The 26,294-nt window shown below is 42.0% G+C and overlaps 2 protein-coding genes across 2 annotated transcripts; one reads left to right on the top strand and one right to left on the bottom strand.

Moving 5' to 3' along the window:
- Positions 1–751: 751 nt before the first annotated feature.
- On the bottom strand, positions 752–17,290 carry LOC100653451 (nectin-1). The gene is made up of 8 exons (XM_021577099.3): positions 16,985–17,290; positions 4,378–4,489; positions 3,924–4,271; positions 3,452–3,766; positions 3,240–3,348; positions 3,010–3,146; positions 2,186–2,306; positions 752–1,309 (listed from the first exon to the last, which is right to left on the bottom strand). Exons 2-8 carry the CDS (start codon positions 4,442–4,444, stop codon positions 1,183–1,185), a joined length of 1,224 nt encoding a protein of 407 aa, XP_021432774.2. The 5' UTR covers positions 4,445–4,489; positions 16,985–17,290; the 3' UTR covers positions 752–1,182.
- A 420-nt stretch (positions 17,291–17,710) lies between these two features.
- LOC110500001 (small ribosomal subunit protein uS9) lies at positions 17,711–23,102 on the top strand. Its single transcript, XM_036957281.2, has 6 exons — positions 17,711–17,799; positions 17,888–17,939; positions 18,695–18,796; positions 21,637–21,733; positions 21,875–21,922; positions 22,151–23,102. The coding sequence occupies exons 2-6, from the start codon at positions 17,892–17,894 to the stop codon at positions 22,294–22,296; spliced, it is 441 nt and encodes a 146-aa protein (XP_036813176.1). The 5' UTR covers positions 17,711–17,799; positions 17,888–17,891; the 3' UTR covers positions 22,297–23,102.
- Positions 23,103–26,294: the final 3,192 nt, after the last annotated feature.

Here is a 26,294-nt window from a genome sequence, read left to right as displayed (position 1 = left end):
AGCCTCATTAAAATAGTAATAGCATCAGAACAAGCATCCGGTGCAACACAGATGTCAGTTTAAATGGGTTGAGAGAACATTTCAAACGTTTGTGGACTAAAGCTCTTCAATTTCTAGGGGAACGCCCCCAGTCCTCCATACCTAACTATTTTCCAATTGACACATTTCAGTGAGCAACAGAGGAACCCTCCAACCCAAAGAAAAAGACAAGACCAAACTTCAACCCTACTGATTGGTCAATTATAAGTAGCAGGTGGTGGTCTGGTTTAAAATTAAGACTTTTGGTCACTGATGGCAAGGGACAACTGTGTCCATCAATAGGAGCAAGGAGAAGTACAATTGACCAGGACTAGACTATAAATAGCCACACTACTGCCTCCCCTCTCTAGTATTAAGACTAGTGAAATGTGTCTTTTCATTTACAGTATTGTTTAGTTATGTGTTACAGTTTTATTTCTATTAAAATTCAGAGCTCACCTGTCTTTAAAACAGATTATTATTCTCTCTTTTGTAAGGCATTCCAGAGTAGTTCTTTGTTAGCCTCTAATTAAATATTGAGATGAAAAAACAAGTGTTTTTTTGAGCTTGTGTTTTAAATAGATCCCATTTAAGATAGTTGCATAGATCTGTCAGACCTAAGCCTGTAATGTTGCCACAGGCACATACAGAATATAGTATACTAAACACACTTCCAACAGGTCAACCCCAAAAAATCCTTTGCACTAGGAATGAAGGAAACGGTGCCCTCAAATGGTCAAACCATGTAGTTATTTTATACCAAAGTAACTGCCACATTCCAACACAGTACTGTATGACATAATAGGTCTACACAAATACAGTGATATTTAAACTTGCTTGAGGAATTTGTATAATTCAAACGATTAATGCTGTACACTCTTACGCCTAATACAATCTCGTATGTCGAGGTACAGTTTTACCATTACAAACTCTTAACAAAACTGTGTCTGAACATTTTTACATAAACAGTCAAGACCATAACAAAAACGTAGAAATCCCCATAGAAATCATCTTCACACTTGTGTACAGTAGTGTGCTGTGGAATTCTAAACAGTTTAGATGCTAGTTAGAACAACAACAAAAAGGCAAGAGCACAAAAACAAAACATGACCCTGTTTCTAACATCGCGGAACCCCTCATGTTACCCAATCAACACAATCCTTATCAAACCGCAACATTCTGTTTCTCAACCTCAACGGACTCACACACTGGAGAATCCTGCAGTTCTTTACGGCTTACCCTTCCTGGGTTTTGGATGGCCTCTCCACTACAAAAAAACAGTGCCATGGCTCTGCAAAGAACACATAGTGCCTTCAGAAAGTATTCATAACCCTTGACTTATTCCAATTTACTTTTGTGTTACAGCCTGAATTCAAAACGGATTAAATATACACTACCGTTCCCCAAAAAAAATTGTCCATTAAAATAACGTCAAATTGATCAGAAATACAGTGTGGACATTGTTAATGTTGTAAATGATTATTATAGCTGGAAACTACAGATTTTTTATGGAATATCTACATAGGTGTACAGAGGCCCGTTATCAGCAATCATCACTCCTGTGTTCCAATGGCAGGTTGTGTTAGCTAATCCAAGTTAATTACAAAACCCTTCTGCAATTATGTTAGCACAGCTGAAAACTGTTGTTCTGATTAAAGATGCAATAAAACTGGCCTTCTTTAGACTAGTTGAGTATCTGGAGCATCAGCATTTGTGGGTTCGATTACAGGCTCAAAATGGCCAGAAACAAATTTCTTCTGAAACTCGTCAGTCCTTTCTTCTTCTGAGAATTGAAGGCTATTCCATGTGAGAAATTGCCAAGAAACTGAAGATCTCGTACAACGCTGTGTACTACTCCCTTCACAGAACAGCGCAAACTGACTCTAATCAGAATAGAAAGAAGAGCAAGAGGACTGGGTGTATTGATACACCATCCAAAGTGTAATTAATAACCAGCTCAAAAGGGATATTCAATTTCTGATTTTTTTAAGCTAAATTTAATCCCGTTTGAATTCAGGCTGTAACAACAAAATGTGGAACAAGTCAAGATGTGTGAATACTTTCTGAAGGCACTGTAAATATAATTTTAGACAAAGCAGCAGCATATAATGATACTTGTCAATAAAGGTGTGTGTGCACGGTTTGACCTGAAGTTGTACAATGTTACCTCCCTCTCAGGGGTCCTCTGGAAAACAACAGCCAGAGTGATACAGTTACAATGCAGAGGAAGAGGAGGAGTATGGGGAGGAAAACCCACAAGGCTACTGGTACAATGGAGCGCTGATCAACTGCAAATAGGAAAAACAGAACCTTTACTTTCCAACAATCTACCTTTTCTTAAATATTATAAGTAACAATAATGGAACATAACTTTGTGTTGAAAACAGAGCTGGAGATATATACTAAGTGAACAAAACATTAGGAACACCTACTCTTTCCATGACAGACTAACCAGGTGAAAGGTATGATCCCTTATTGATGTCACTTAAATCAGTGTAGATGAAGGAAAGGAGACAGGTTAAAGATGGATTTTTAAGCCTTGAGACAATTGGGACATGGATTGTGCATGTCTGCCATTCAGAGGGTGAATGGGCAACATAAAATACCTTTAAAAACGGATTACGGTAGTAGGTGCCAGGCGCACCGGTTTTAGTGTCAAGAACTGCAACGTTGCTGGGTTTTTCACGCTCAACAGTTTCCCGTGTACGCTAAGAATGGTCCACCACCCAAAGGACATCCAGCCAATTTGACACAACTGTGGGAAGCATTGGAGTCAACATGGGCCAGCATCCGTGTGGAACGCTTTCGACACCTTGTAGAGTCAATGCCCCGACGAATTGAGGCTGTTCTGAGGGCAAAAGGGGGTGCAACTCAATATTAGGGAGGTGTTCCTAATGTTTTGTACAGTCAGTGTATGTTCAACTTCTGCAGAATGTATGCTTCAAATAAATGAATTAAATGTCAAGACGGCTAAGTTACACACGCCATTACCTTTATGCACATATAGGAAACCAGATGCTGCTCCGTATGGGTTGGACACCTCACAGCTGTACAGACCACTGAAGTCAGGGCCCACCTTCACTAACTCCAACAAGCCCCCAGTCTCACTGAGGTTTGATCTATTCAGTCTAAGACAAGTGTAGACGCATAGCAAAACATAGATGTAGACACTGATCCTTAGAAAATGGGTTGGGGGAAATGAAATACTGTGAACAACAGACCTCTTCCATGTGAACTCTGATGGAGGGGGGTTGGCATCTACTACACACTGAAACGCCGGTGCCTGGGGTGGCTTCTCATGAATGATGATTTTGACCGAATTTGGAGGATCTATAGAATAGGCATAAAGTTGTACCACATTATTTATGTGCTGTTACTGTTGTGTCTAATAAGGAGTAGAAACACTGTGGCTGTTGTCATGGAGAATACTCACAGTGTATATCGATCTCGTAGGGAACAACCTTCTGCTGGCTCAGAGTGGTGTGGTTCACCAGGCACTGAACCTCCTGTTGGTGCATGACTCTGGAGGGCTCTCCCTTCAGGTGGACCCTCACCGTGGCGGTGTCGTCTGGATTCAGTGTAGTGTTGGTTGAGGTTGTCAGACTCAGTGGTTGTCTTGCACTGGCCGTGCTCCACCGTACATCTGCAGGGGGCTTGGCGTTAGCCGCTGTGCATGTGGCCAAGATGCTCTCCTGCCCCTCAGCAACCACGGGTGGAGTCTCCACAGCAACCGAAATCACAGGAGGAACTATTGGGAAAAAACACAATAAACACATTGACTTAATATGAATGTCTTTATATACTTTAAAACCTAACCCTTGGATAGCAGGTAAAGGAGCACCACTAACATAATTATATCAAACAATTCATTACATTGGGGAAATACATCATAAATAACCTCTTACTTTGGACATTGAGGTGGATCTCTGCCTTGTATGGCCCACTGGGGAACACAGTGAAGATGCAAGTGTAGACGCCCTCATCAGTCAGGGACACATCCCCCAGTCGGATAGAGCCCACCAGCGCAGTGGTGTTCCCAATGAAGCCCACCCTGTCCCCCCGCCCCTTGACATGTGATGGACCCTGGCTAGGGGTGATGAAGAAGAAGTTGTGGTTGGCACGGTAACCCCTGGTACTCTTCTGCCATGAGATCTGGATGAGCTCCTCGTTTGTCTCCATGAGCTCACAGGTCAAGTCTGCGTGTTGTCCCTGAGTCACTGTTGGGCGGCCATTGTAAGAGATGACTCTGATACCTAAAGGAATATTAGCAGGATGCATAAGAGAGCAAATTTTCAGACTCTTCTTTATATTGTGGAGAACAAATGTTATGGGTTTGCTTTGCATCGCTCCTACACTCACCAACTCCAGTCTGAGTCAGCATGAGACAGAGGTCCACCAGAACCCAGAAATATGTTTGATTTTTCATTGGTATGCGATCTTGTGTATGACAACTTCAAGTAAACTTTCTAACCTGGGGGGGAGGGGGACACACAGTTTAGACCTATGCATAAGCACAATTAGAATGAAATGAGCCTGAGATGTAGACCAAGAGGCAAGATCACAACACCAGCAACCTAAACATGGGTCCAGGGGCAGAATGGGACAAGAAACCACAACGACACATTTTTCTCCCTTGAAGGCCCCGTTATTATCTAAATACTGAGAATGATAACATGCTGACTAACACTTCAATGTTAAACTGATTGTGGCAATAGGCCGAGTTTATCATTAGTCATGTAAACACATTACTCTGATTATCTTAACTCAGCAAATCATAATTGAAGTAAGCACACACCTAGATTTCTGAGTAATCTTTCTAATTACTCGGACATGTAAACACCTTCAAATCGGAGTTCCAGCAGTGTATTGGATCTGCACGTGGCAGCACCAGCAGCACCGCAGCACCAGCTAACCTCTTTTGCGCGAGTGAAGTCAGTTCTGAAAAACTTAATGCATCGTAGAAATTGTTTTCATATTCAAACTTTATGTCCAAACTCAGAATGAAATAACCTTCCCAAAAAGAACATGGTCGCTGTGATAAAGATATTATGTTGATTGCAGATGATTTTCAGCATTTATCAAAGTCCCACCAGGTAGCCCGATTTCAGATGTGTCCATGTAAACAGGATTATTAGGGAAATCGTTCTTCTTGAAAAGCATGTAAACATTTTCATCAAACAAATATATTAATCTGCTCACACAAACAAGTTCGCCAGGCCTACTGGGCTACAAATGGGGTGGGTAGGTTGACCTCCGGTCTCTCCCCACAGGAAGCCCGAGGTATGGGGAGCGGGGGAATCTATCAAATAGCACACCTCGAACTTTGTACAGTACTAATGTAATTAGAATATTTTTTTATATTTTTAAATAAATAATACAAATCGGTCACAATACGAAATGCTACCAAATAAACCAGAATTCCTTCAAAATATTGTGACTATATAGTTTCACGGACATATTGTTGCATTTTTTTCAGGTGTGTGCGAAATTTAAAACCAGCCTGCACACCACCAAGGTGAACTGGTTTCGTCTTGACTCTTGGTTGACAGTGTTGGGGGATGGGTAATGTATTGATGCTCGAGGGCCAAATCAACACAAAATGGATAAGAAGAGGTCTAAGCCATCAGGTGCCCAGTTTAGGAAAGAGGAAAGAAGAAGAGAAACGTGCAAAAGATAAAGGTATGCAGCCATGCCATCTCTTTATGAGTGTAATATTATGCATGTCATGAAATAGGCTAACAAACAGAAGTATTATACTAGCCTATGTTGCTTGCTATGCCATTACACGTAGGGCGACAATATTCAGTTTTCTGTCCAACTAGCTTACATAACATTGGATATCATTTCACACAGGTTCATCATGATAATGTGTGTAGCCTGCAGCAAAACGATTACAACCTAACTAGCACATTATTGATTTGGTTAACTTTCATTGGGGTGACATAAAGGTTTTCTGTGATTGTATTGACTAGGTCCTGAACTCAGTAAGGAGAATTTCCAATGCTGTAGGCTAACTTAAAAGACATCTATATTATGCTGATATTTTCTATATTTTGTGATATATTGAGTCTTTTGGGGTGTCTAATGCCTAGAATTAGCCAAGGAGGTCATATGATTTATTTGGTTCTTATTCTGAAGGTTTGATCAATTGTGCATAATGACATGTATATTTAATTGTGCAACAAATGTATTTCGGGTGTCAGACTCATATATTGTATTTCAATGCATGTTCAGGGGCACTTCTGAAATATTTTGGAGCACCCTCTGGCACTGGGCAGGATGAGGAGCCATCAACCTCCTCAGCCACACAGGTGTCGTCGCAAATGTTGTCTGAGCCTGAGGATGAAGACCCATTTGCTTCCACTTCTCCCCAGCAGGATTATTCAGGTGTGTTTGTGAGCACATGTGTGTGTGTGTGTGTGTGGGTACACGCACCTGTGTTTATGTGTGCATCCCTGCATAACATAAAAACATAAATAATTTCCCTTTTGCAAAGATTTAAATTTCCATATTGTAGGTAACAATGATGATTTTATTATTACTGGGTATGTATGTGGGATGTTCCACCACTAGAAATGCTGTGAATCACGTGTGTAAACTAATGCCCATGTGCTCTCCATCAGAAATACCTGTAGCAGCATCCCCACCAAATCCTGCTACTTAGGATGAACCACTGTCTACAGACCCTGCTGCTGAGGTTGAACCACTGTCTACAGACCCTGCTGCTGAGGATGAACCACTGTCTACAGACCCTGCTGCTGAGGATGAACCACTGTCTACAGGCCCTGCTGCTGAGGTTGAACCACTGTCTACAGACCCTGCTGCTGAGGTTGAACCACTGTCTACAGACCCTGCTGCTGAGGATGAACTACTGTCTACAGACCCTGCTGACTGGCCTTCAGTTCTGACTGACATAATTCAGACAACTAGTTTGCAGAGGACCAAGTGAGGTAACACCTAACTTTGTTTTCCCAAGGAATGAGAGTGATGGAAGAAGTTGCCACCACCAGTATTTCAGGAAGACCTTGGTGAGTGGTGAAAAAAAATCCCTAGAAATTGGTTGATGTATTCTGAAAGAAACAACAGCCTCTTCTCCTGCAATCTCTTTTCTAAGAATAGAATATATTTAGCAAACTCAGGACTGACAGACTGGAAACATGCAAGTTCTTTGCTAACTTCACACGACAGCAGTCCAGAAGACCAAAACTGCATGAAAAAGAACTGGCAATGAGGATCACAAAAGGGGGAAACAATTGATAAGCATGAGATGGCACTTATGGAGCCTGAGAGGATAAGATGGAGAGAGGCGTTGACACATCTGACTGCTATTGTGCAGTCTCTGGCAGTTAGAAATCTGGCACTATGGGGACACACAGAAACACTGTACTCTCCATCAAATTGACATTTCCTCAAAGAGGTTGAACTGATGGCACAATTTGATCCAGTCATGAAAGAGCACTTTAACCGTGTCCAAAAAGGGAACTCGAGTCACACCACCAGCTACCTTGGCCACCAAATACAGAATTAACTCATTGATTTGTTGAGCAGCAAGGTCTTTTCAATAATGGTGAGTGACATCAAGCTGGCAAGATACTTCTCTATCATTCTAGATTGCACCTCAGATGTCAGCCACACTGAACAGTTGTCAGCTGTGATTAGCATGGTGTCACTGAAGGAGGAGCCCCACATAAAGGAACATTGTATGGGGTTTTGAGGCAGAGGAGTCCAGGGCCAACATTTGCTTGAGCTGCTGATATTTATACCTGAAAGGGAGCTCTCAGAAATGTACCCAAATTTATGGACTGCTCTCAGAATTTGTCTCTCTTCCAGTGACCGTAGCTGAAGCAGAGAGGAACTTTTCAAAGCTGAAGCTCATCAAATCCTACCTGAGGTCCACCATGTCACAGGAACACCTTAGTGGCCTTGCTGTCATCAGTATGGACCATGCAATTACTGTGCACATTTCTTATGATGATGTAATTGATGACTTTGCATCAAGGAAGGCAAGAAAGGTCAGGGTTTATGGCAGTTATGCAATTTAGTTTGTGTGTTTCTTGTTTGAAGTGCAATAGTGCAATAATCAGGTTCCTTTTTTATAAGTGTGTTATTCTATATGTGTATTTGTGTGATATAGGACTTGTGCGTTTTTTTTGCATTTTCCAATTAAGAACATTCAAAACAAAAGTGAAAAGATATTAGACAACGATAGGACAAAGTGACAGTAACAGACGAGCGTAACAAAAATAAATAATAATAATAATTATATAAACAAACATACATTAAGAAAAAATAAAAATAAATAACGAGACATTGGATCACCTGCCGTAGGCTACATATTATACATTACGTGTGAAACATTATGTGAGGATTATGTATAGATTCAATCCATGAGATGTGGGGGGAGATTCTCCATATAGCCAATAAAAGGTTGCCAAATTCTGTAAAATGTCTTTAACTTATTCCTCAAGCAGTAAGTGATTTTCTCCAAAGGATACAACTATTAACTTCCGATAGCCACATTGCAACTGGCAGGGAGGAATCCAATTTCCATTTCAAGGCAATACATTTTTTGGCGATCGCTAGCAATATCGCTGTTAGCTTTATAGTATGGCTTTGCCTAAGATTGGTGTTAGTAAAGTTACCCAGTAGACAGACCTCCAGGTCTAAAGGGAATGCAACCCCGTGAATTGAGGATATGGTATCGCATACCCCCTGCCAGAAACTGTGTAGTTTTGAACACTGCCAAGTGGAATGGAGGAATGTTCCTTCATTTGAGCCACATCTAAAACATAGGGAGGAGATATCTGGGTTGAACTTGTGCAGTCTAGATGGGGTGATATAGAGCTGATGGAGGAAATTGGAAAACTGGATCCGTCTGTATCTGGAGTTCAATGTGGATGTAACACCATCCCTGCATAGGTCACTCCATAGACCCTCATCAAGATCAATACCCAGATCTTTTTCCCATCTAAGTCGGGGTTTATCTAGCCCAGGCAGTGTTGGTCCTGACATAAGAGCATCATATACACGGGAAATGGTCTTGAACAGTGGTTGGTCTGCGTGGCAGAGTTGTTCAATAGGTGACATCTTAGGTAGGTTCCATTGTCCCTTGAGAGTCACCCTAATAAAGTTTCGTAGTTGTAGGTAGCTAAAGAAGTCCCTGTTAGGCAAGTGGTATTTCTGTTTCAGCTGATCAAAAGACATAAGAACTCCCTCCTCGTAACAATGTTCCAGAAGAGTGATCCCCTTATCAGACCATGGTCTAAAGTTACTATTCTGGAAAAACATAGGGATCAATCTATTGTTCCATAAAGGGGTTTTAGGGGAAAGGAATCCCCCTCGTCCGAACAGCTCATGCAGTTTGCCCCATGCCAGGACAGAATGTATGATTAAAGGGTTGTCTGTGATGGTTTTTATAGATTTTCTGTCCCATTTGTAAAACAAATCTGCCCCAGTGTCATCATTTACCTCAAGCTTTTCAATGTTCAACCATGAGGGAGAGGGACCATTGTCAAACCTCTGAGCCAGAAACCTAGACTGTGCAGCCCAGTAGTACATTCTAAAATTGGGGAGGTTTAAGCCCCCTTGACTGTAATCAAGGGTCAGTTTATCCAGGCCAACCCTAGGAGTTTTGCCGTGCCAGATAAACCGTCTGGTCAGCTTGTCGGGAGAGGAAAAAAAATGCTGCGGGAACAGGGATAGGGAGAGATTGAAACAGATATAGAAATCTGGGCAGGACATTCATTTTAATTACATTGATTCTACCCAGTAGAGTGAGAGGTAAGTCCATCCATTTACAAAGGTCAACCTCCACCTTTTGCAACAAACTGGCCAGATTGAGTTTATAGAGGTTGTTCAGATTACCATCCACCATTATGCCCAAATATGTGAAGCCCATAGGCGACCATCTAAAAGGAAACTTGTGCTTGATGGTATGATGGTCAAAGACAGACAACGGTAAGATTTCGCTTTTATCAAAATTGACCTTATATCCAGAGAAATAACTATAACACTGTAGTAGGATCTGCAAGTGAGAGAGGGAGTGTTCTGGGTTTGTTAGAAATAAGATAAGGTCGTCCGCAAAGAGGGATAATTTATGGGTATGGGGGCCCACCTCAAAGCCATGTATGTCAGGGCACCTTCTAATAGCCTCAGCCAACGGTTCGATGGCGAGGGCAAAGAGGTGGGGGCTAATTGGGCAACCTTGTCTGTTCCCCCTATAAAGAGGGAAAGAGGAGGAAGTACTCCCATTGGTAGAAATCCTAGCTTTAGGAGATTTGTAGAGTGATTTTATCAAATTTACAAACACGGTACCTAAACCGAACTTTTCCAAGACGCGAAAGAGGTATGGCCATTCAACCCTATCAAAGGCCTTTTCAGCGTCGAGGGAGACTGCGACACTAGGTATTTTGTTATTGTTAGCAAGGTGAATTATATCAAAGAACCTTCTGAGATTATTGGAGGACAAACTAATATTTATGAAGCCAGTCTGATCTGGGTTGACCAACAGGGGAAGACATGACTCCAGTCTCTTAGATAGCATCTTGGTGACCAGTTTACAATCTGTGTTGTAATCACTGCTTGAGAGAAGGACTCTGGAAAGCAGTTGTCTTCTCTGGCTTTTTTAAGTACCTCCATAAGGTAGGGGACCAACAGCTCCCTAAATTCTTTATAGAACTCTGGAGGGAAGCCATCCTCCCCAGGAGATTTATTAGAAGGTAAGGATTTAATGGCCTCCAACAATTCAGGAACTGAGAAGTGTTCACTCAAGACGCTCGCTGTCTTCCCCTGACAGGCATGGGAGGTTGAGAGAGGAGAGAAAGGAGTCGATCTCTGATAGATCATCGCTTGATTGGGAAGTGTAGAGGTCTTCATAGTATTTCTTAAAAGTATTATTAATTTCAGTAGGGTCGAAAGATATCTCATTAGTAAGAGTTTCTATGGCATTAATTGTCCTCTTACTTTCCTCTGCTTTCAGTTGCCATGCCAATACTTTGTGAGCTTTCTTTCCAAGCTCGTAATAACGCTGTTTTGATTTAGTGATGGCCCTCTCAGCTTGATATGTGTTCAGAATATTATATTTAAGTGTTTTATTTACCAAAAGCCTGTATAGATCTTTAGTCGGGCCTCTTTGGTAGGTTTTCTCTAGCTCGGAGATTTCAGATTCAAGGGCACTCAGTTTCGCACCGTGTTTTCTCTTCAGCCCTTTAGTATAGGAAATAATCTGTCCCCTCAGATAGGCCTTCAATGTGTCCCAAAGAATGAAGCTGTCAGGAGCAGAGGGTTTGTTTGTCAAAGTAAAAATATTGATCTGCTCTTTGATGAATGCACAAAATTCAGGTTGCTTTAGGAGTGTAGAATTTAGTCTCCATCTATATGCTCCATTTACCTTGGTAGGAATGGAGATTGATAATACCAGAGGAGAATGGTCACTAAGCAATCTGGGGAGATACTCGACATCTAACACTCTATGAAACAGTTGTGTCGAAAGTAAAAAGTTATCTATGCGTGTGTGTGTCTTGTGTGGGTGTGAATAAAAAGAGTAGTCCCTATCCTGTGGGTGCAACTGTCTCCAGATGTCTAGTAAATTGAGATCTTTCATGAATGACATGGTGAGCTTGCCGGCTTTGGTAAGAAGTGAGGGTTTATCAGAAGACCTATCAACAACTGTATCTAAGCAAAAATTTAAATCTCCTCCAACCAGTAGCCATCCTGGTGGTGCTTGAGCGACCTGAAGGAAGACATTCTGAATAAACATATGGTCATCGAAGTTAGGAGCATAAATATTCAATAGGGTCCAAGACTCTGAAAACATATGCCCCTGCACCAAAACAAACCTGCCAGAGGGATCAGAGATGGTGTTGTTGACGCAGAAGGGGATGTGTCTACTTATCAAAATGGCAGTTCCTCTTGCTTTGGAGTTAAAAGAGGATGCAAAAACTTGTCCTACCCATTCCCTCTTCAATTTCTTGTGTTCACTGGCTGTATAAGATGTGTTTCTTGTAAAAACACAATGTCAGCCTTTCATTTCTTAAAGTATGTATAGACTATTTTCCTTTTAAATCGGGCTGTTAAGACCTTTTACGTTGAATGTGACATATTTTCGTGGATTAAGCATAGGTTGGGTTTCAAATATGTAACTGAATAGAAATCCATCATATGCAGATAATTAGGAAATGTTTCAACTTTGGTTTGAGCACAAAAGTGACCTGTGTGTCTCTTTAGGAAGGAAACAATAAACATAGAAAAAAGGAAGAAAAGAATAATAAAAATCCCACCCACCCCGATTGTCAGAATAAAACAACAATCCCAACAATCAAACATGAATACACTTGTAGAGATACGTTGCTGCTCGCTTTCCATCTTGCTCTTACTAGCTAAACCTTGGCGTAAACTAAAACCTGCGAGCTCTCTAAGTTGAAAACAAACGTTGTGAATAGATATTTATGGCTGAATATTTACTGCCCACTGTTAGGGATGCTTGAGTCTCTTTTCGAAAGATGAACATAAATGAGGGGGAAAGCAGTGGGCCTAAGCCCACTTATTGCTTCGCCCAGTAGATATGGACTAAACCTAAATATACTCTCCTGTAATGTAATAGAACTCACCCCGGGAAGATACGGTTAGTTGAAAATGTACAAATCAATTATAGTGACCGGGAGATACCAGCAGTTCAATCCGGATAAGAGAAAACAAACAAACTGCATTTCATCCCCCAGAGAGACCGTCCTGGCTCAGATGTTGCTCAGTTCTTTGAGAAAGGTGTGCACTTCTCCCGGTGTGTTGAAGAGATGGCTTCGGCCTTTGTACTGAACTTTCATCCGCGCAGGGTGGATGAGGTAGCCGGTGATGTTCTTCTCCTTCAGTGCTTTGGCGGCAGGTCTGAACTGCTTGCGACGTCTGGCGAGATCCGCGTTCATATCTGGGAAAAGGCTGACCCTCTTTCCATCGATGGTGATGTCCCCTTTGGCTCTTGCGAGTTGCAGTATCTTCTCTCTGTCTTGGAAATGGAGGAACCTGATCAGGACGGCTCGTGGGGGCTCATCTGGCCGGGGTTTCGGCGCTGATGTTCTGTGGGCGCATTCGATTTCCAGCGGCTTGGTGAAGTTGATTATGACTAGGACCTCCGGGATCCATTGAGTGAAGAAACGGACCGGGTCACGGCCCTCGCTGTCCTCTTTCAATCCCACCACACGGATATTACTACGTCTCCTCTGGTTCTCCATCTGGTCTACCTTGTTTTTGAGGTAGGCATTGTCCTTTTGCAGTTGTATCAAGACCTGGTCATGTCTAGCGATGGTATCTTCAACTGTGCTACTGCGCAACTCTGCCTCAGTCGTTCTCAAAAGGAGATCATTCATGGAGGATTTCAGGTCGTCAATGGAAGAATGGAGTTCAGTCGATTTCTTATCAATTTTCAGAGAAAGACCTCTGTTACCATCCTGAATTTCCCGGAGGAGAGTAGCCAGCATATTGGCAGGCTCGCAAGAGGCTACTGAGAGCAACAGTCTGGAAGTGTCGTCTGAGTTATGAGGGCTAATGCTAATCTTGCTAGCTGTAGCGTTATCGTTATCTTGGGAATCAACTACGTTTTGGTCGTCCTTCTTGCCTCTCGGTCGGAGGTCCATGGCTCTTTGGGAAGGTAAGTACTTGACAATTTATCAGCCGATGTTAGAATATTGTTTCAACGTTGTTATTTAGGTAAAAATAGAATAACTTTGAAGAGCTCGGTTTGTCAACGTCTGCTCAGCTCCGCGGCATCACGTGCTCCCGCCGACTTGTGCGTTTTTTGTTAGCAATAGGATAAGAGTGAAATTATTTGATTCTCTTTTTTATTTGTATTTATATACTACAATTTGTTTCTATTTTTCTTTGTTACTTTTTGAGTCTTATTTCCGTATATATATATTTTAATATTTATATAGTTTTCAATGTTATGATTATCTGTGTTGTCCCAAATGTCTGAATAAAAAGGACAGTTAGTGCTGAATGTTTTTTTTAATTTATGTTTTGCACCCGGCAACGCATCTCCGTCGCGTGGAGCTGATCGGGCTGTTGATTGTGGCCTGTGGAATGTGTTCCCAATCCTCTTCAATGGTTGGATATTGGCGGGAACTGGAAAACGCTGTTGTACGCGTCAATCCAGCGCATCCCAAACAATCTCAATGAGTGACATGTCTAGTTAGTATGCAGGCCATGGAAGAACTGGGAAATGTTCAGCTTCCAGGAATAATGTACAGATCCTTGCGACATGGGGCCGTGCATTACTATGCTAAAACATGAAGTGATGGAGGCGGATGAATGGCACGACAATGGGCTTGAGGATCTCATCACGGTATCTCTCTGCATTCAAATTGCCATAGATAACAAACACAATTGTGTTTGTTGTTCGAAGCTTATGCCTGCCCATACCATAACCACACCGCCACCATTGGGCACGCTGTTCGCAACGTTGACGCCAGCAAACCGCTCGCGCACACGACGAGATTCATCCATGAAGAACACACTTCCCCAGCGTGTCAGTCGCCATTGAAGGGGAGCATTTGCCCACTGATGTTGGTTATGACGCGGAACTTCAGTCAGGTCGTCAAGATCCTGGTGGAAATTCCTGCAGTCAGCATGCCAGTTGCACGCTCCCTCAAAACTTGAGACATCTTTGGCATTGTGTTGTGTGACAAAACTGCGCATTTTAGAGTGGCTTTTTATTGTCCCCAGCACAAGGCATACCTGTGTAATGATCATGCTGTTTAATCAGATTCTTTATATGCCACACCTGTCAGGTGGATGGATTATCTTGGAAAAGGAGAAATGCTCACTAACCAGGATGTAAACAAATTTGTGCACACCATTTGAGAGAAATCTTCGTTTGTGTGTATGAACAATTTCTGGGATCTTTTATTTCAGCTCATGAAACATGGGACCAAAACTTTACACGTTGCGTTTATATTTTTGTTCAGTATAGTTGATGATCCCTGTGCTAAAGTGTAATTCTGATCCTGGCTGATATGTAGATCTGTATTTGATTGATAAAATATTTAAAAACTGTGCCTAAATAAATGACATTAACAGAAATTATGAAATTAATTTCCATGATTATTATAATTTTGCTAAACTTTTCCAGGCCTGGAAAAAATACATTTTAAAATTCCATTATTTTTAGAGGAATTTCATGACTGTACAAACCCTTATAGATAATTTGTTCTACTACTTGTGAGGCACAGTTGAATGAGCATAATATATACAATACCAGTCAAACGTTTGGAGACACCTATCATTCCAGAGGTTATTTTTTCTACATTGCAGAATAATAGTGAAGACATTAAAACTATGAAAGAACACATATGAAATCATGTAGTAACCAAAAAAGTGATAAACAAGTCAAAAAATATTTTATATTTGAGATTCTTCAAAGTAGCCAGCCTTTGCCTTGATGATAGCTTTGCACACGCTTGGCATTCTCTCAACCAGCTTCATGAGGTAGTCACCTGGAATGCATTTCAATTAACAGGCGTGCCTTGTTAAAAGTTCATTTGTGGTATTTCTTTCCTTCTTAATGCCTGTGAGCCAATCAGTTGTGTTGTGACCAGGTAGGGGTGATATACAGAAGAGAAACGACAGTCCATGATTACTTTAAGACATGAAGGTCAGTCAACACAGAACATTTCAAGAACTTTTAAAGTTTCTTGAAGTGCAGTCGCAAAAACCATCAAGCGCTATGATGAAACTGGCTCTCATGAGGACCACCACAGGAATGGAAGACCCAGAGTCACCTCTGCTGCAGAGGATAAATTCATTAGAGTTACCAGCCTCAGATTACTACATGATTCCATATGTGTTATTTCATAGTTTGTCTTCACTATTATTCTACAATATATAAAATAGTTAAAAAATAAAAAAACGAATGAGAAGGTTTGTTCAAACATATTTATAGACCAATACAATATAGACCAATACAAAGTGTATTTCGGCACAACACCGGGCCGCCAAACTGTGCTGATCTCGACAACGTGGCCATCTAAAAATCCCCACCTCCACCTGACATCCCGATCAAGTTGTAGGCGATTTAATGACAATGTTAGATAGCTAACCTAACCTACAAATTAAGATATCCTATATGTGTGTTCCACTTTCTATACATTTCGAGTAAGTATCTCGAAATGTTTAGTTAGTATTGAAGTTTATTTTTGGGGGCTTGGATATCAGCAAATCCATCTCCCCACTAGCCCATAACCTCATTCATTTGAATCATATCTTTATACTTCACGTTGCCTGTTTGTATCAGTTGCAAAAACATTGGCAACTTTGTATTTGTAGACAAATGTGTTTAAGTTGTCGGCGGTCACGGAGAGAGAAATACGGTCATTATATTTTTAGGCCGAAAAAGCGTCTAAGGATGCACTAACGTAGCCCTTTACTACATGTGGCCTGTGCCAGGCGTTAGATTACGAGCGTTTTCACGTGCAATTGGTTTTGGGAAACAGCTCGGAGATGTAACGATGCTCCTACAAAGGTTATATGGATAAACTCGATCCTTTTGGGAAACCCTTCTACGATCCAAACACATAAAAGACACACCCTCTTCCCTCAAATGAACTTCTCATGATGAGTTGACACTTGCAGAGCGAGTGAAGACTGAATGGACCGCCCTGGCACGGAAATGTGCCACAAGTTCATCCCAAGGTTGTTTTCAGTCATCATGGAACCCACCTGGAGCTGTGGTGTGTGTGCATTATATGCGCTAGTCATTTATGATTGCATTTCATATCTTGGCTAGAAGACGACGCATGCTAGCCATCCGACAATATCAGGTAAATCGAACATTACTATGTACAAGTGTGATGTCAGGGAAAGTTGTATGCGCTAGATAAAGTTTCAAAAAGCTAACCAAACACTTATGATACGTGTTTGTGCCATCATGTGCATTACTAGCACAATTTCTAAAATATTAACATTCGTTTTTACTTACACTTGTATGTTTACTTCTCCATGTTGATGTGGGTTTTAAGTTTTGGCTGATTTAGCGGATGTACAATCATCGCGAACAGGTGTGCGGTCCAAACACTTAAGACACACCCTATCCCCTCAGCCCTCAAATTAAGAAGACACTTCGCGATGATTGTGTTTTCAGCCACCCGTAGTTTGTTAGCGGACGTACAATCGTAGCGAATAGAATTATGGGGAGTTTTAGGATCCAGCTTGAAGATAATTGTATGCTCGCAAAGGCGACTAAAAACGAGGGCTGCGGTGCTTACGTTGCAAACTTCCCATGATTGGCTAATCATTTGGACAACTCGCGACTCCCCCAATGGCATAAGGCGAGGGTAAATTGGAAACCAAAGAGTTCATTCACAGTTGCTTTGTTTCGTCCTCCGAAAAACGTGTTCGTACAGGGACCTCTTCTGGACAGAAATATATTGCAGTCATATATGTATTTAATAAAAAAAAAATCACAGACCATGTTTAATTCAGTCATAATGTAAACTATTTGGGCCATGAATTACATTTTGCCAACAATTAAATGCACGGGTCAAATAATTTATATTATGACAATTTATTAAACATGTCAAATACAAATAATTTGCTTAAGTTTCCAAAATACGTGATACATTTTGTTGCTATGAAATAAAAATGAATTGTGCACAAGTTTCAAAACAATATTATCGGCTCTTCCTCTCGGCCTGCAATTGTCGTAAATGCCATAAACTGTCGTGCTACTGCCCCTGATTTTCGGTGTTTGAAACCCCCGTTCGGTCTTTTCGTACGGCACTAAAGCTGAAGAGGGTATGTTCCCCCTTGAGCCCAGCTACAAATGCAAAAATATGATATATTAATTATTTTTGAAGGTAATCATTGTGATTAATTGTTTCAGAAACATGCCGGCCAAAGGTCCTCTGCAATCGGTCCAGGTTTTCGGACGCAAAGTGAGTAAACTATCTGACTTTATTCCACGTGTGTTGAGCCAAAGAACTAACGCTATCCGGCTAGGTGACGTTAGCTAGCTCAACCATGTTAGCCAGACAGGCCAGAAATGTGTATTTGTCCCCCCAAAAAGTATCCATTACATTTGGAAATATAAGTGACTGTCGATTTGACAACGTTATTGTTAAACGTCCACATGTGCCTTGATTGCAGCCAGTGGCATATTTATATAAATGGCTACAAATGTTGCGGCCTGCTAGCTACGTCAATCAATTAGCTAATTTTATGCCGGAAAGCATGTTGTCCAGCTACATCAACGCCAATTGTTTGGTGTAGTGAGGTAAAAAAAAAAAAAAAACGTTAATTCGCTGATTTATTATGCCACAATACTGCATTTGTTAACTAGAGTGCTTTTGGGGAGGGGGGGGTTACATAATTTTTAACTAATCATTGTACTGTAGCTAGCGAGTTGCCATGACTTGGTCCACCCATCCCTTATGATGTACCTCAGTGTTTGGTTAAGACATTGGCTGGCTAACTAGTGTTGATTATAATAATAGTGTTGATCAGCAATCACCTGAATAGCATTTTTGTGTGTGTGTGTGTGTGGTGGTGGGGGGGGGGGGGGGTAAACGTAGCAAAGAAATGTTTAACGTTATGGACCGTCTGTTTAGCCACCCATGCTTCCTAGAAAAGTGCACATGTAATTAGCTCAAACCAAGCAAATGGAAGTGAACATTACAGTATCTCTTTGCAGAAAACAGCCACCGCTGTTGCTCACTGCAAGAGGGGGAATGGCCTCATCAAGGTGAACGGCAGACCCCTCGAGATGATTGAGCCAGCCACTCTCCAGTACAAGGTGAGTCCTTAAAGACAGATTGAAATTTACTGTTGTCCAAAATAAGGGATTTGTTTTTGTTGCTTTGAACAGGGGAGAGTAGTGCGTTACATTTGCTCTTCTGCTCATATCTTCCTTACAAATAAGGGCTTGATTTTTGATATTACCCTAATAAAGTGTAGAAATGTTTGTAAAGGTATGGTGTAGCTATTATTATGCTTTAGCTACTGTGGGCTTATCGTATGAAGGGCGCGCCAACTGACTCCGACAGGTGAACTTGAGGCGAGGAACACTGTCGGGCCTACCAGAGTTACACCTATAATTTAATAATTATTTTAAAAAATATTCTGATTTGAAAATTAACTAATAAGCCTTTGCATCTATTTGTAGATGCAGTAGCCTTCTTTCATAAAGAAATGCGTGCCAGTGTCGTAGCACGCCACCGGCATATCTATCTCTTGGATTAGTCCTATATGACACCTAAGCCTATAGGCCTATGCGTGTATGATACATTTTATTGCTCAAATCTGACAACTGAACTGTGAAAGTAACCATAAAACGTTACAAAAAAATAGGGTGTAAAGTTTTGCGTATGCTACACGTTAAAGCACAAGGAATTGGTGTTTTTGTCATTTGTAGGCCGTTTTCTCAATCGGCCAATATCCCTGGTTTATTGAAGGCGCTGGCCGTGCCAGGTCAGATCTGACTGCATTTGGATGTCCGGCAAATTAAAATTTTCCCTGGTATGTTGTCCGGCTACACATTTTCCTAAAGGAAACTCTGAAATGGCATATTGTTTTTATTACAACTTTAGAATATTCACATAGGTTGGATGGAAACATAGCTAGTGCGCTAGTCCAGTGTCACTTCGATTATGCCTGCCCATCAATAAGCTGCCAAACAAGCATTGTACTTAACCCCCCCCCCCATACTCTTCTGGATGTTAAGCATTTTGTCCTCTGTAATTTTACATTGGCTAAGCCTACAAGGTGGGGAGGGATGTTTCTTCTATTTGCCGAGATTGGCAGTCTTTATTGAGGTGTTGAAAGTTAACCATGATATTGGCGTGCCCAACGTCGGTATGCTTTGTATATTGGTTGTGGTGCATTAGCACAGAAACCTGTTGGTAGAAAATGTGTAGCGTATACAGTGCCTTTGGAAAGTATTCAGATCCCTTTGTTACGTTAGACTTATTCTAAAAATGGTTGAATTGTTTTTTTCCCTCAATCTACACACTATGGCATAATGACAAAGCAGAATCAGTTTGTTTTTAGAAATGGTTGCTAATTTGTAAAAATAAAAACGGTAAATTACACGTACATAAATATTCAGACCCTTTATTCAGTCATTTGTTGAAGCACCTTTGGCAGCATTGAGTTGGGTATGACGCTACAAGCTTGGCACACCTGTATTTGGAGTTTCTTCCATTCTCTGCAGATCCTCTCAAGCTCTGTCATGTTAGATGGGGAGTGTTGCTGCACAGCTATATTCGGGTCTCTACAGAGATTATCAATCGGGTTCAAGTCCAGGCTCTATCTTGGCCACTCAAGGACATTCAGAGACTTGTCCCGAAGCCACTCATGTGTTGTCTTGGCTGTGTGCTTAGGGTTGTTGTCCTATTGGAAGGTGAACCTTCACCCCAGTCTGAGGTCCTCAGCCATCTTTGCCTCGAACCTGACTAGTCTCTCAGTCCTTGCCGCTGAAAAACATCCCCACGGCATGATGCTGCCACCACCATGCTTCGCCATAGGGATGGTGCCAGGTTTCCTCCAAATGTTAAGCTTGGCATTCAGGCCAAAGAATTTAATCTTGGTTTCATCAGACCAGATAATCTTTCTCGTGGTCTGAGTCTTCAGGTGCCCTTTTTGCAAACTCCCAAGCGGGCTGTCATGTGCCTTTTTCTGAAGTGGCTTCCTTCTTGCCACTCTACCATAAAGGCCTGATTGGTGGAGCGACGCAGAAATGGTTGTCCTTCTGGATTGTTCTCCGATCTCCACAGAGGAACTTTAGATCTGTCAGTGACTATTGGGTTCTTGGTCACCTCCCTAATCAAGGCCCTTCCCCCTGACTGCTCAGTTTGGCTGGGCGGCCAGCTCTAGAAAGTCTGGGTAGTTCCAAACATCTTCCATTTAATGATGGAGGCCACTGTGTTCTTTGCTATCTTCAATGCTGAAGAAATTTGCTTTGTCATTGTGGGATCGTGTCTAGATTGCTGAGAATTTTAATCCGTTTTAAAATAAGGCTGTAACAACAAAATGTGGAAAAGGTCAAGGGGTCTGAATACTTTCCGAAAGCAATGTATTTTATATAATTATAAATATGGCTTCAAAATGGTACATCTGATTACCCCTAGCTGATTGTCTGTAGCTGGCTCTGATCGTAGTGTCATGAAACAGGCAGGGAGGGTGAGCTTGTCGGTGAACCCCCAAACTTCTGGCATCGGCTGTGCCACAAAAGCATGGTGAAGTGGCAGTTAATATCCACGTTTATAAACAGGGTTGCTATTTTTTATTTTTTGTGAACATTGAGTTAATTCTGAGGGGCTTCCATTTATTTGACTGTACAAGTGGAGGGTCATGTGAGGAAAACATTTTTGTTGATGAGGGTTGTGCATTCTGACACCTTGGGTTGAACCAGCCCCCCTCTGGTAAATTCCAATCTGTCCCTTAGGAAACAGTCGCTAACTATTTCATGATGTGTAACGTGGCTTCTTACAGAGCTGCTGTTGGTTTACTAAGCCCAAATTCAACATGGGTCTTCATTCAGCTAAATGTCTGGTTGTGTCCAGACATTTAGCTGAATGTGTGTCTGCAGGATGTATAGACTGTGTGCTTCCTTGACAAATTCCCTCTCTGTTGTAGCTGCTGGAGCCAGTGCTGCTGCTGGGCAAGGAGCGTTTTGCTGGAGTTGACATCCGAGTCCGAGTGAAGGGTGGTGGACATGTAGCACAGATCTACGGTGACTTGTTTTTACAGCTGGAAGCTGCTCTACTTCGGTTTAGACAGATCATCTCAGTAGAAACTGATGTCTTGATTTGAAATAACTGTACTTGACTGAATATGGCTGTTTGTCTTACGCTGTGCCGTCTTCTCCTTGCAGCTATCCGTCAGTCCATCTCCAAAGCCCTGGTCGCATACTACCAGAAATGTAAGTGTCAATAATTTTACTGTAAAATCAAATGCAGTATCTTGTTTTCAATGGAATATTGCCTCTGCTGATAAAATGAGTGTTACTTTGGACACATTTTTGCAGGAAGCAATATTGCTATGTTGGGTTTCTCTCTTTTGGATTATGGAGGGTGCATGATTGCTGTGTTTCCATTTGGTCAAGTAAATGGTTCACAATAACTAATCTGACCTGTTTCTTTCTCTCCAGATGTGGATGAGGCCTCCAAGAAGGAGATTAAGGACATCTTGATCCAGTACGACAGGACTCTGCTGGTTGCCGATCCTCGTCGCTGCGAGTCCAAGAAGTTTGGTGGACCAGGAGCCCGTGCCCGCTACCAGAAGTCTTACCGTTAACCTCTCTGTACATTTTCATGTAATAAAGTTGAGGAAAAAAATATTTGTCATGTTTCTTTAAACTTGCTTGATGAAAAATGTCATTAATGACCATCAAGCACTACTTTGGGAAGTGTTTTAAGGTAGACTGCGATAGGACGTAGATGCAGAAAGTAAACTGCATATGGAGTAAATTTCCACAACTAAAGAGCATGAGGCTTCTCAGCTGTTTTGGTCCCGTGGCAACCACACTGAATGGCTTTTTTTTTTACCTTTATTTAACTAGGCAAGTCGGATAAGAACAACATTCTTATTTTCAATGACGGCCTAGGAACAGTGGGTTAACTGCCTGTTGAGAGGCAGAATGACATATTTGTACCTTGTCAGCTCAGGGGTTTGAACTTGCAACCTTCCGGCTACTAGTCCAACGCTCTAACCACCCTGCCGCCCTGACATGAAGCGAACCTGTGCAGGTGGTGACCTATAAGTGCTATCTTGCTCCTCAATATCTGCGGTGCTGCTCGTGGCAATGCCATTTAAGGTACCTTTTAATACTTAAGCGCTATCCTCTGGGTTTCACCCTAATACGTTCAATTAATTGCTAGACTAGACCTGGGTTTTAAAATGAATAAGCATTATAACAGGTATTATGCTTGCGTCAGATTGTCTCCTTAACATCTTTGCAGAGCACCATTCAGGTAATAATTTGGCTTTACAGCCCTAGATTGTTGCTCCTCATTGAGTACCTGAGCTGTATTTGCTTTTGCTACAACTGTTATTCAATTGTTTTTCAGAACTAAAGCCACCAAATAAACCCAAGGAATGAACTTCAGCATCACCAGTAGTCTTTTCCCACATCTGCCACGGGGCACCATGAGCATCACTATGCAAATGTCTTCCTGTCATCACAAATGAATACTTAGTGGCCCACAAGTGATCCTTTCAGTTTAGGGCCATTTCACATTTATCTGTTTATGCATTGTGTATAACAGTGAAGTCTTGGAATTCTCACTCCAAAATAATACTAATTTTTAATCAATGTCAAAGAGCATTATACCGGTGAAAACCATGTGTTCGGCTGTTGCCAAAGCAAAGTGGACATATACTGAACACAAACGCAACATGTAAAGTGTTGGTCCCATGTTTCGAGATCTTAGAAATGTTCCATACCCAAATATCATTTTGTGCACAAATTTGTTTACATCCCTGTTAGTGAGCATTTCTCCTTTGCCAAGATATTCCATCCACTTGACAGGTGTGGCATATCAACAAACTGATTAAACAGCATCAATCAAATGTATTCATAAAACCCTAATTACATCAGCTGATGTCACAAAGTGCTGTACAGAAACCCAGCCTAAAACCCCAAACAGCAAGCAATGCAGGTGTAGAAGCACGATGGCTAGGAAAAACTCCCTAGAAAGGCCAGAACCTAGGAAGAAACCTAGAGAGGAACCAGGCTATGAGGGGTGGCCTGTTCTGGCTGTGCCGGAATGATCATTACACAGGTGCAACTTGTGCTGGGGACGAAAGGCCATTATAAAATGCACAGTTTTGTCACAGGACATTGCTACAGATGTCTCAAGTTTTGAGGGAGCGTGCAATTGGCATGCTGACTGCAGGAATGTCCACCAGGACTATTGCTAGAGAATTGAATGTTAATTTATCTACCATAAGCTGCCTCCAATGTCGTTTTAGAGAGTTTGGCACTATGCCCAACTGGCCTCAACCACAGACCACTTCCTGCTTCTTCACCTGCGGGATCGTCTTGAGAACAGCCACCTGGACAGCTGATAAAACGGGTGTATTTCAGACTAATAAAGCCCTTTTGTGGGAGGGACTATGTACGCCCTGCCTAGTCATGTGATATCCATAGATTAGGGCCTAATGAATTGATTTAAATTGACTGATTTACTTATATGAACTGTAACTCAGTAAAATCGTTGGAATTGTTGCATGTTGTGTTTATATTTTTGTTCAGTGTACTTTTATTGTAAACGCCTATAGTAGGCTCCCGAGTGGCACAGCGGTATCTCAGTGTTAGAGGCATCACTACAGACCCTGGTTTGATTCCAGGCTAAATCACAACCGGCCGTAATTGGGAGTCCCACAGGGCGGCGCACAATTGGCCCAGCGTCGTCCGGGGTAGGCCGTAATTGTAAATAGGAATTTGTTCCTAACTGACTTGCCAAGTTAAATACATTTATTTTGAATGGACTAGGTTGTTTTGTCCTTTGTTCAGTGCTCAGTCTGTTATTCATTCTAGGACTAGGTGGAGGAGAGAAGAAAAACGTCCTACCTCCAGTAATATTAATGTCCTCTCTCCTGTTTGCAACATGTTTCTAGATTTGATACTAGTTGTGGAATGGATTGGACAGGTGCAGATTTCTTGATACCTAACCTCAATTTCTCGGATTTCAACTGCTCCCTTTTCACCAGCAGAGAGTGCTGTGTGACAAAGTACGAATCCAATGGTACAAACGCGTTTACAGCTCAAATCCGAGGCAAAGCTTTGCCTGTTCCACACAGCACAAGGTTCTTCTGTTCATTAAACTCAATTTCTCTGATCATCTATTCACTCACAACTTGATTTCCTCAGCATGAGGCCCTCGCGGGGAAACTGTCAGCTATCCATAAGGAGTTTTGGTGATGGAAAAATGTATCAATCAATAGATCAGAGTATTGCTGCTCCTAAAAGTCAGTTAAATTGGATACAATCTCTACTATGGTCAACAGATAGACAGACATGGGTTGACCATGGAGTTCTCTGTCTGGTGATGAACAAAGACCAGAAACATTGTGCCTGTGCAGATAAAAAATACTAACTTTTGGAAGGAGCAGCGTACTGCATGTGCGATTGTTTGATTCCTGTGCCCAGGGTGTCATTGGGGACTTCTGGTTTTGTTCATTAACACATTTGCAGAAGAAGCTGTAACATCTGTGGCTGGTTGACCTTGAAGCGCAACAGAGCAAAAGGTCTCGTTTTTCCTCATTTAAAAATAGCTGGTAAACATATACCGAAGGTGTAGGCCTACCTCTCTGTTTTCAGTCCCTGGTTATGATACATACTGTGCAGTCTTTTTACTGAACTGTAAATTATGTTTGTTCTGCCTCTATCTAAAGTGTGTACCAACCAGTGCAGATGCCCAGGTGAGCAGTGTTGAGCTGAGCTCCAGATGTGCTGTCTCTGTCTAGGCAATGAGCAGGCCTATTTACTGCACTCTAACAATCAACCCAGCAGGGAGGCCCACTGCCACTGTTGTTTACTCTCTGCTCCTGGATCCCTGGCCCTAACCTCTCCTCTACAGCCCTATCTGGCCCTGGTCGTTGACATCAGAACAGAGAGAACCCGCGGTAATATACAGTAGCTGTAAACCTTTTGGGATGGGATTGGGATGCAATGGGAATTTTAGAATATTTACGTTGAGAATTGTAGAATTTGTAATGATATTTAAATCATTCACCTTGTTAGGTAAAACCGTTGGTGTGTCCAAATGATGTCATTTATGATGAGGCCTTGTTGAGGTAGTGTGGACCACATGGGGGTACTAAACACTTGTACTCACACCGGTGCACCTGGCTTTCCTCTATTCACACCTCATTCTACCTCCACTAATCACACAAACAATAGAGGTGTTGGTCCAGGATGCATTTTGTCATCACACTAACCCCCCCCCCCCCCCCCCCCCCCAAACACACACACACTTTCTCTATCAGTAGCCTACTTTGAAGAGAGAGGTCATTAGTCATTAGCATTTCTCCCCTCTTGCCTTTTCTCACTTCCCCTTTAGGGTTCTTTGCCCTGGGTGAGTAAATAACAATTGATCGAGCAAGGTGTCAGATAGCCTGGGATAAGAGGACAGTAGCACGCACAAACAGATGCTGGGTTGGCTGGAGAGGAAATGTAGCTTAGCCAAGCGACACGCCACTGTTTGGGCTTGGGAGTGTTAATGAGGGACTGTGCCACGCTCCCTCCTTAGCTCCTGTCGAAGTAGCAGGGGGTGGCAGGTATCCCAGCA

The sequence above is a fragment of the Oncorhynchus mykiss genome, chromosome 21, assembly GCF_057628025.1.
Source record: "Oncorhynchus mykiss isolate SJ-2025 chromosome 21, ASM5762802v1, whole genome shotgun sequence".
Lineage (NCBI taxonomy): Eukaryota > Metazoa > Chordata > Actinopteri > Salmoniformes > Salmonidae > Oncorhynchus > Oncorhynchus mykiss.
The sequence above is the reverse complement of the archived record's forward strand: the minus strand, read 5'-3'. Positions and strand labels throughout refer to the sequence as shown.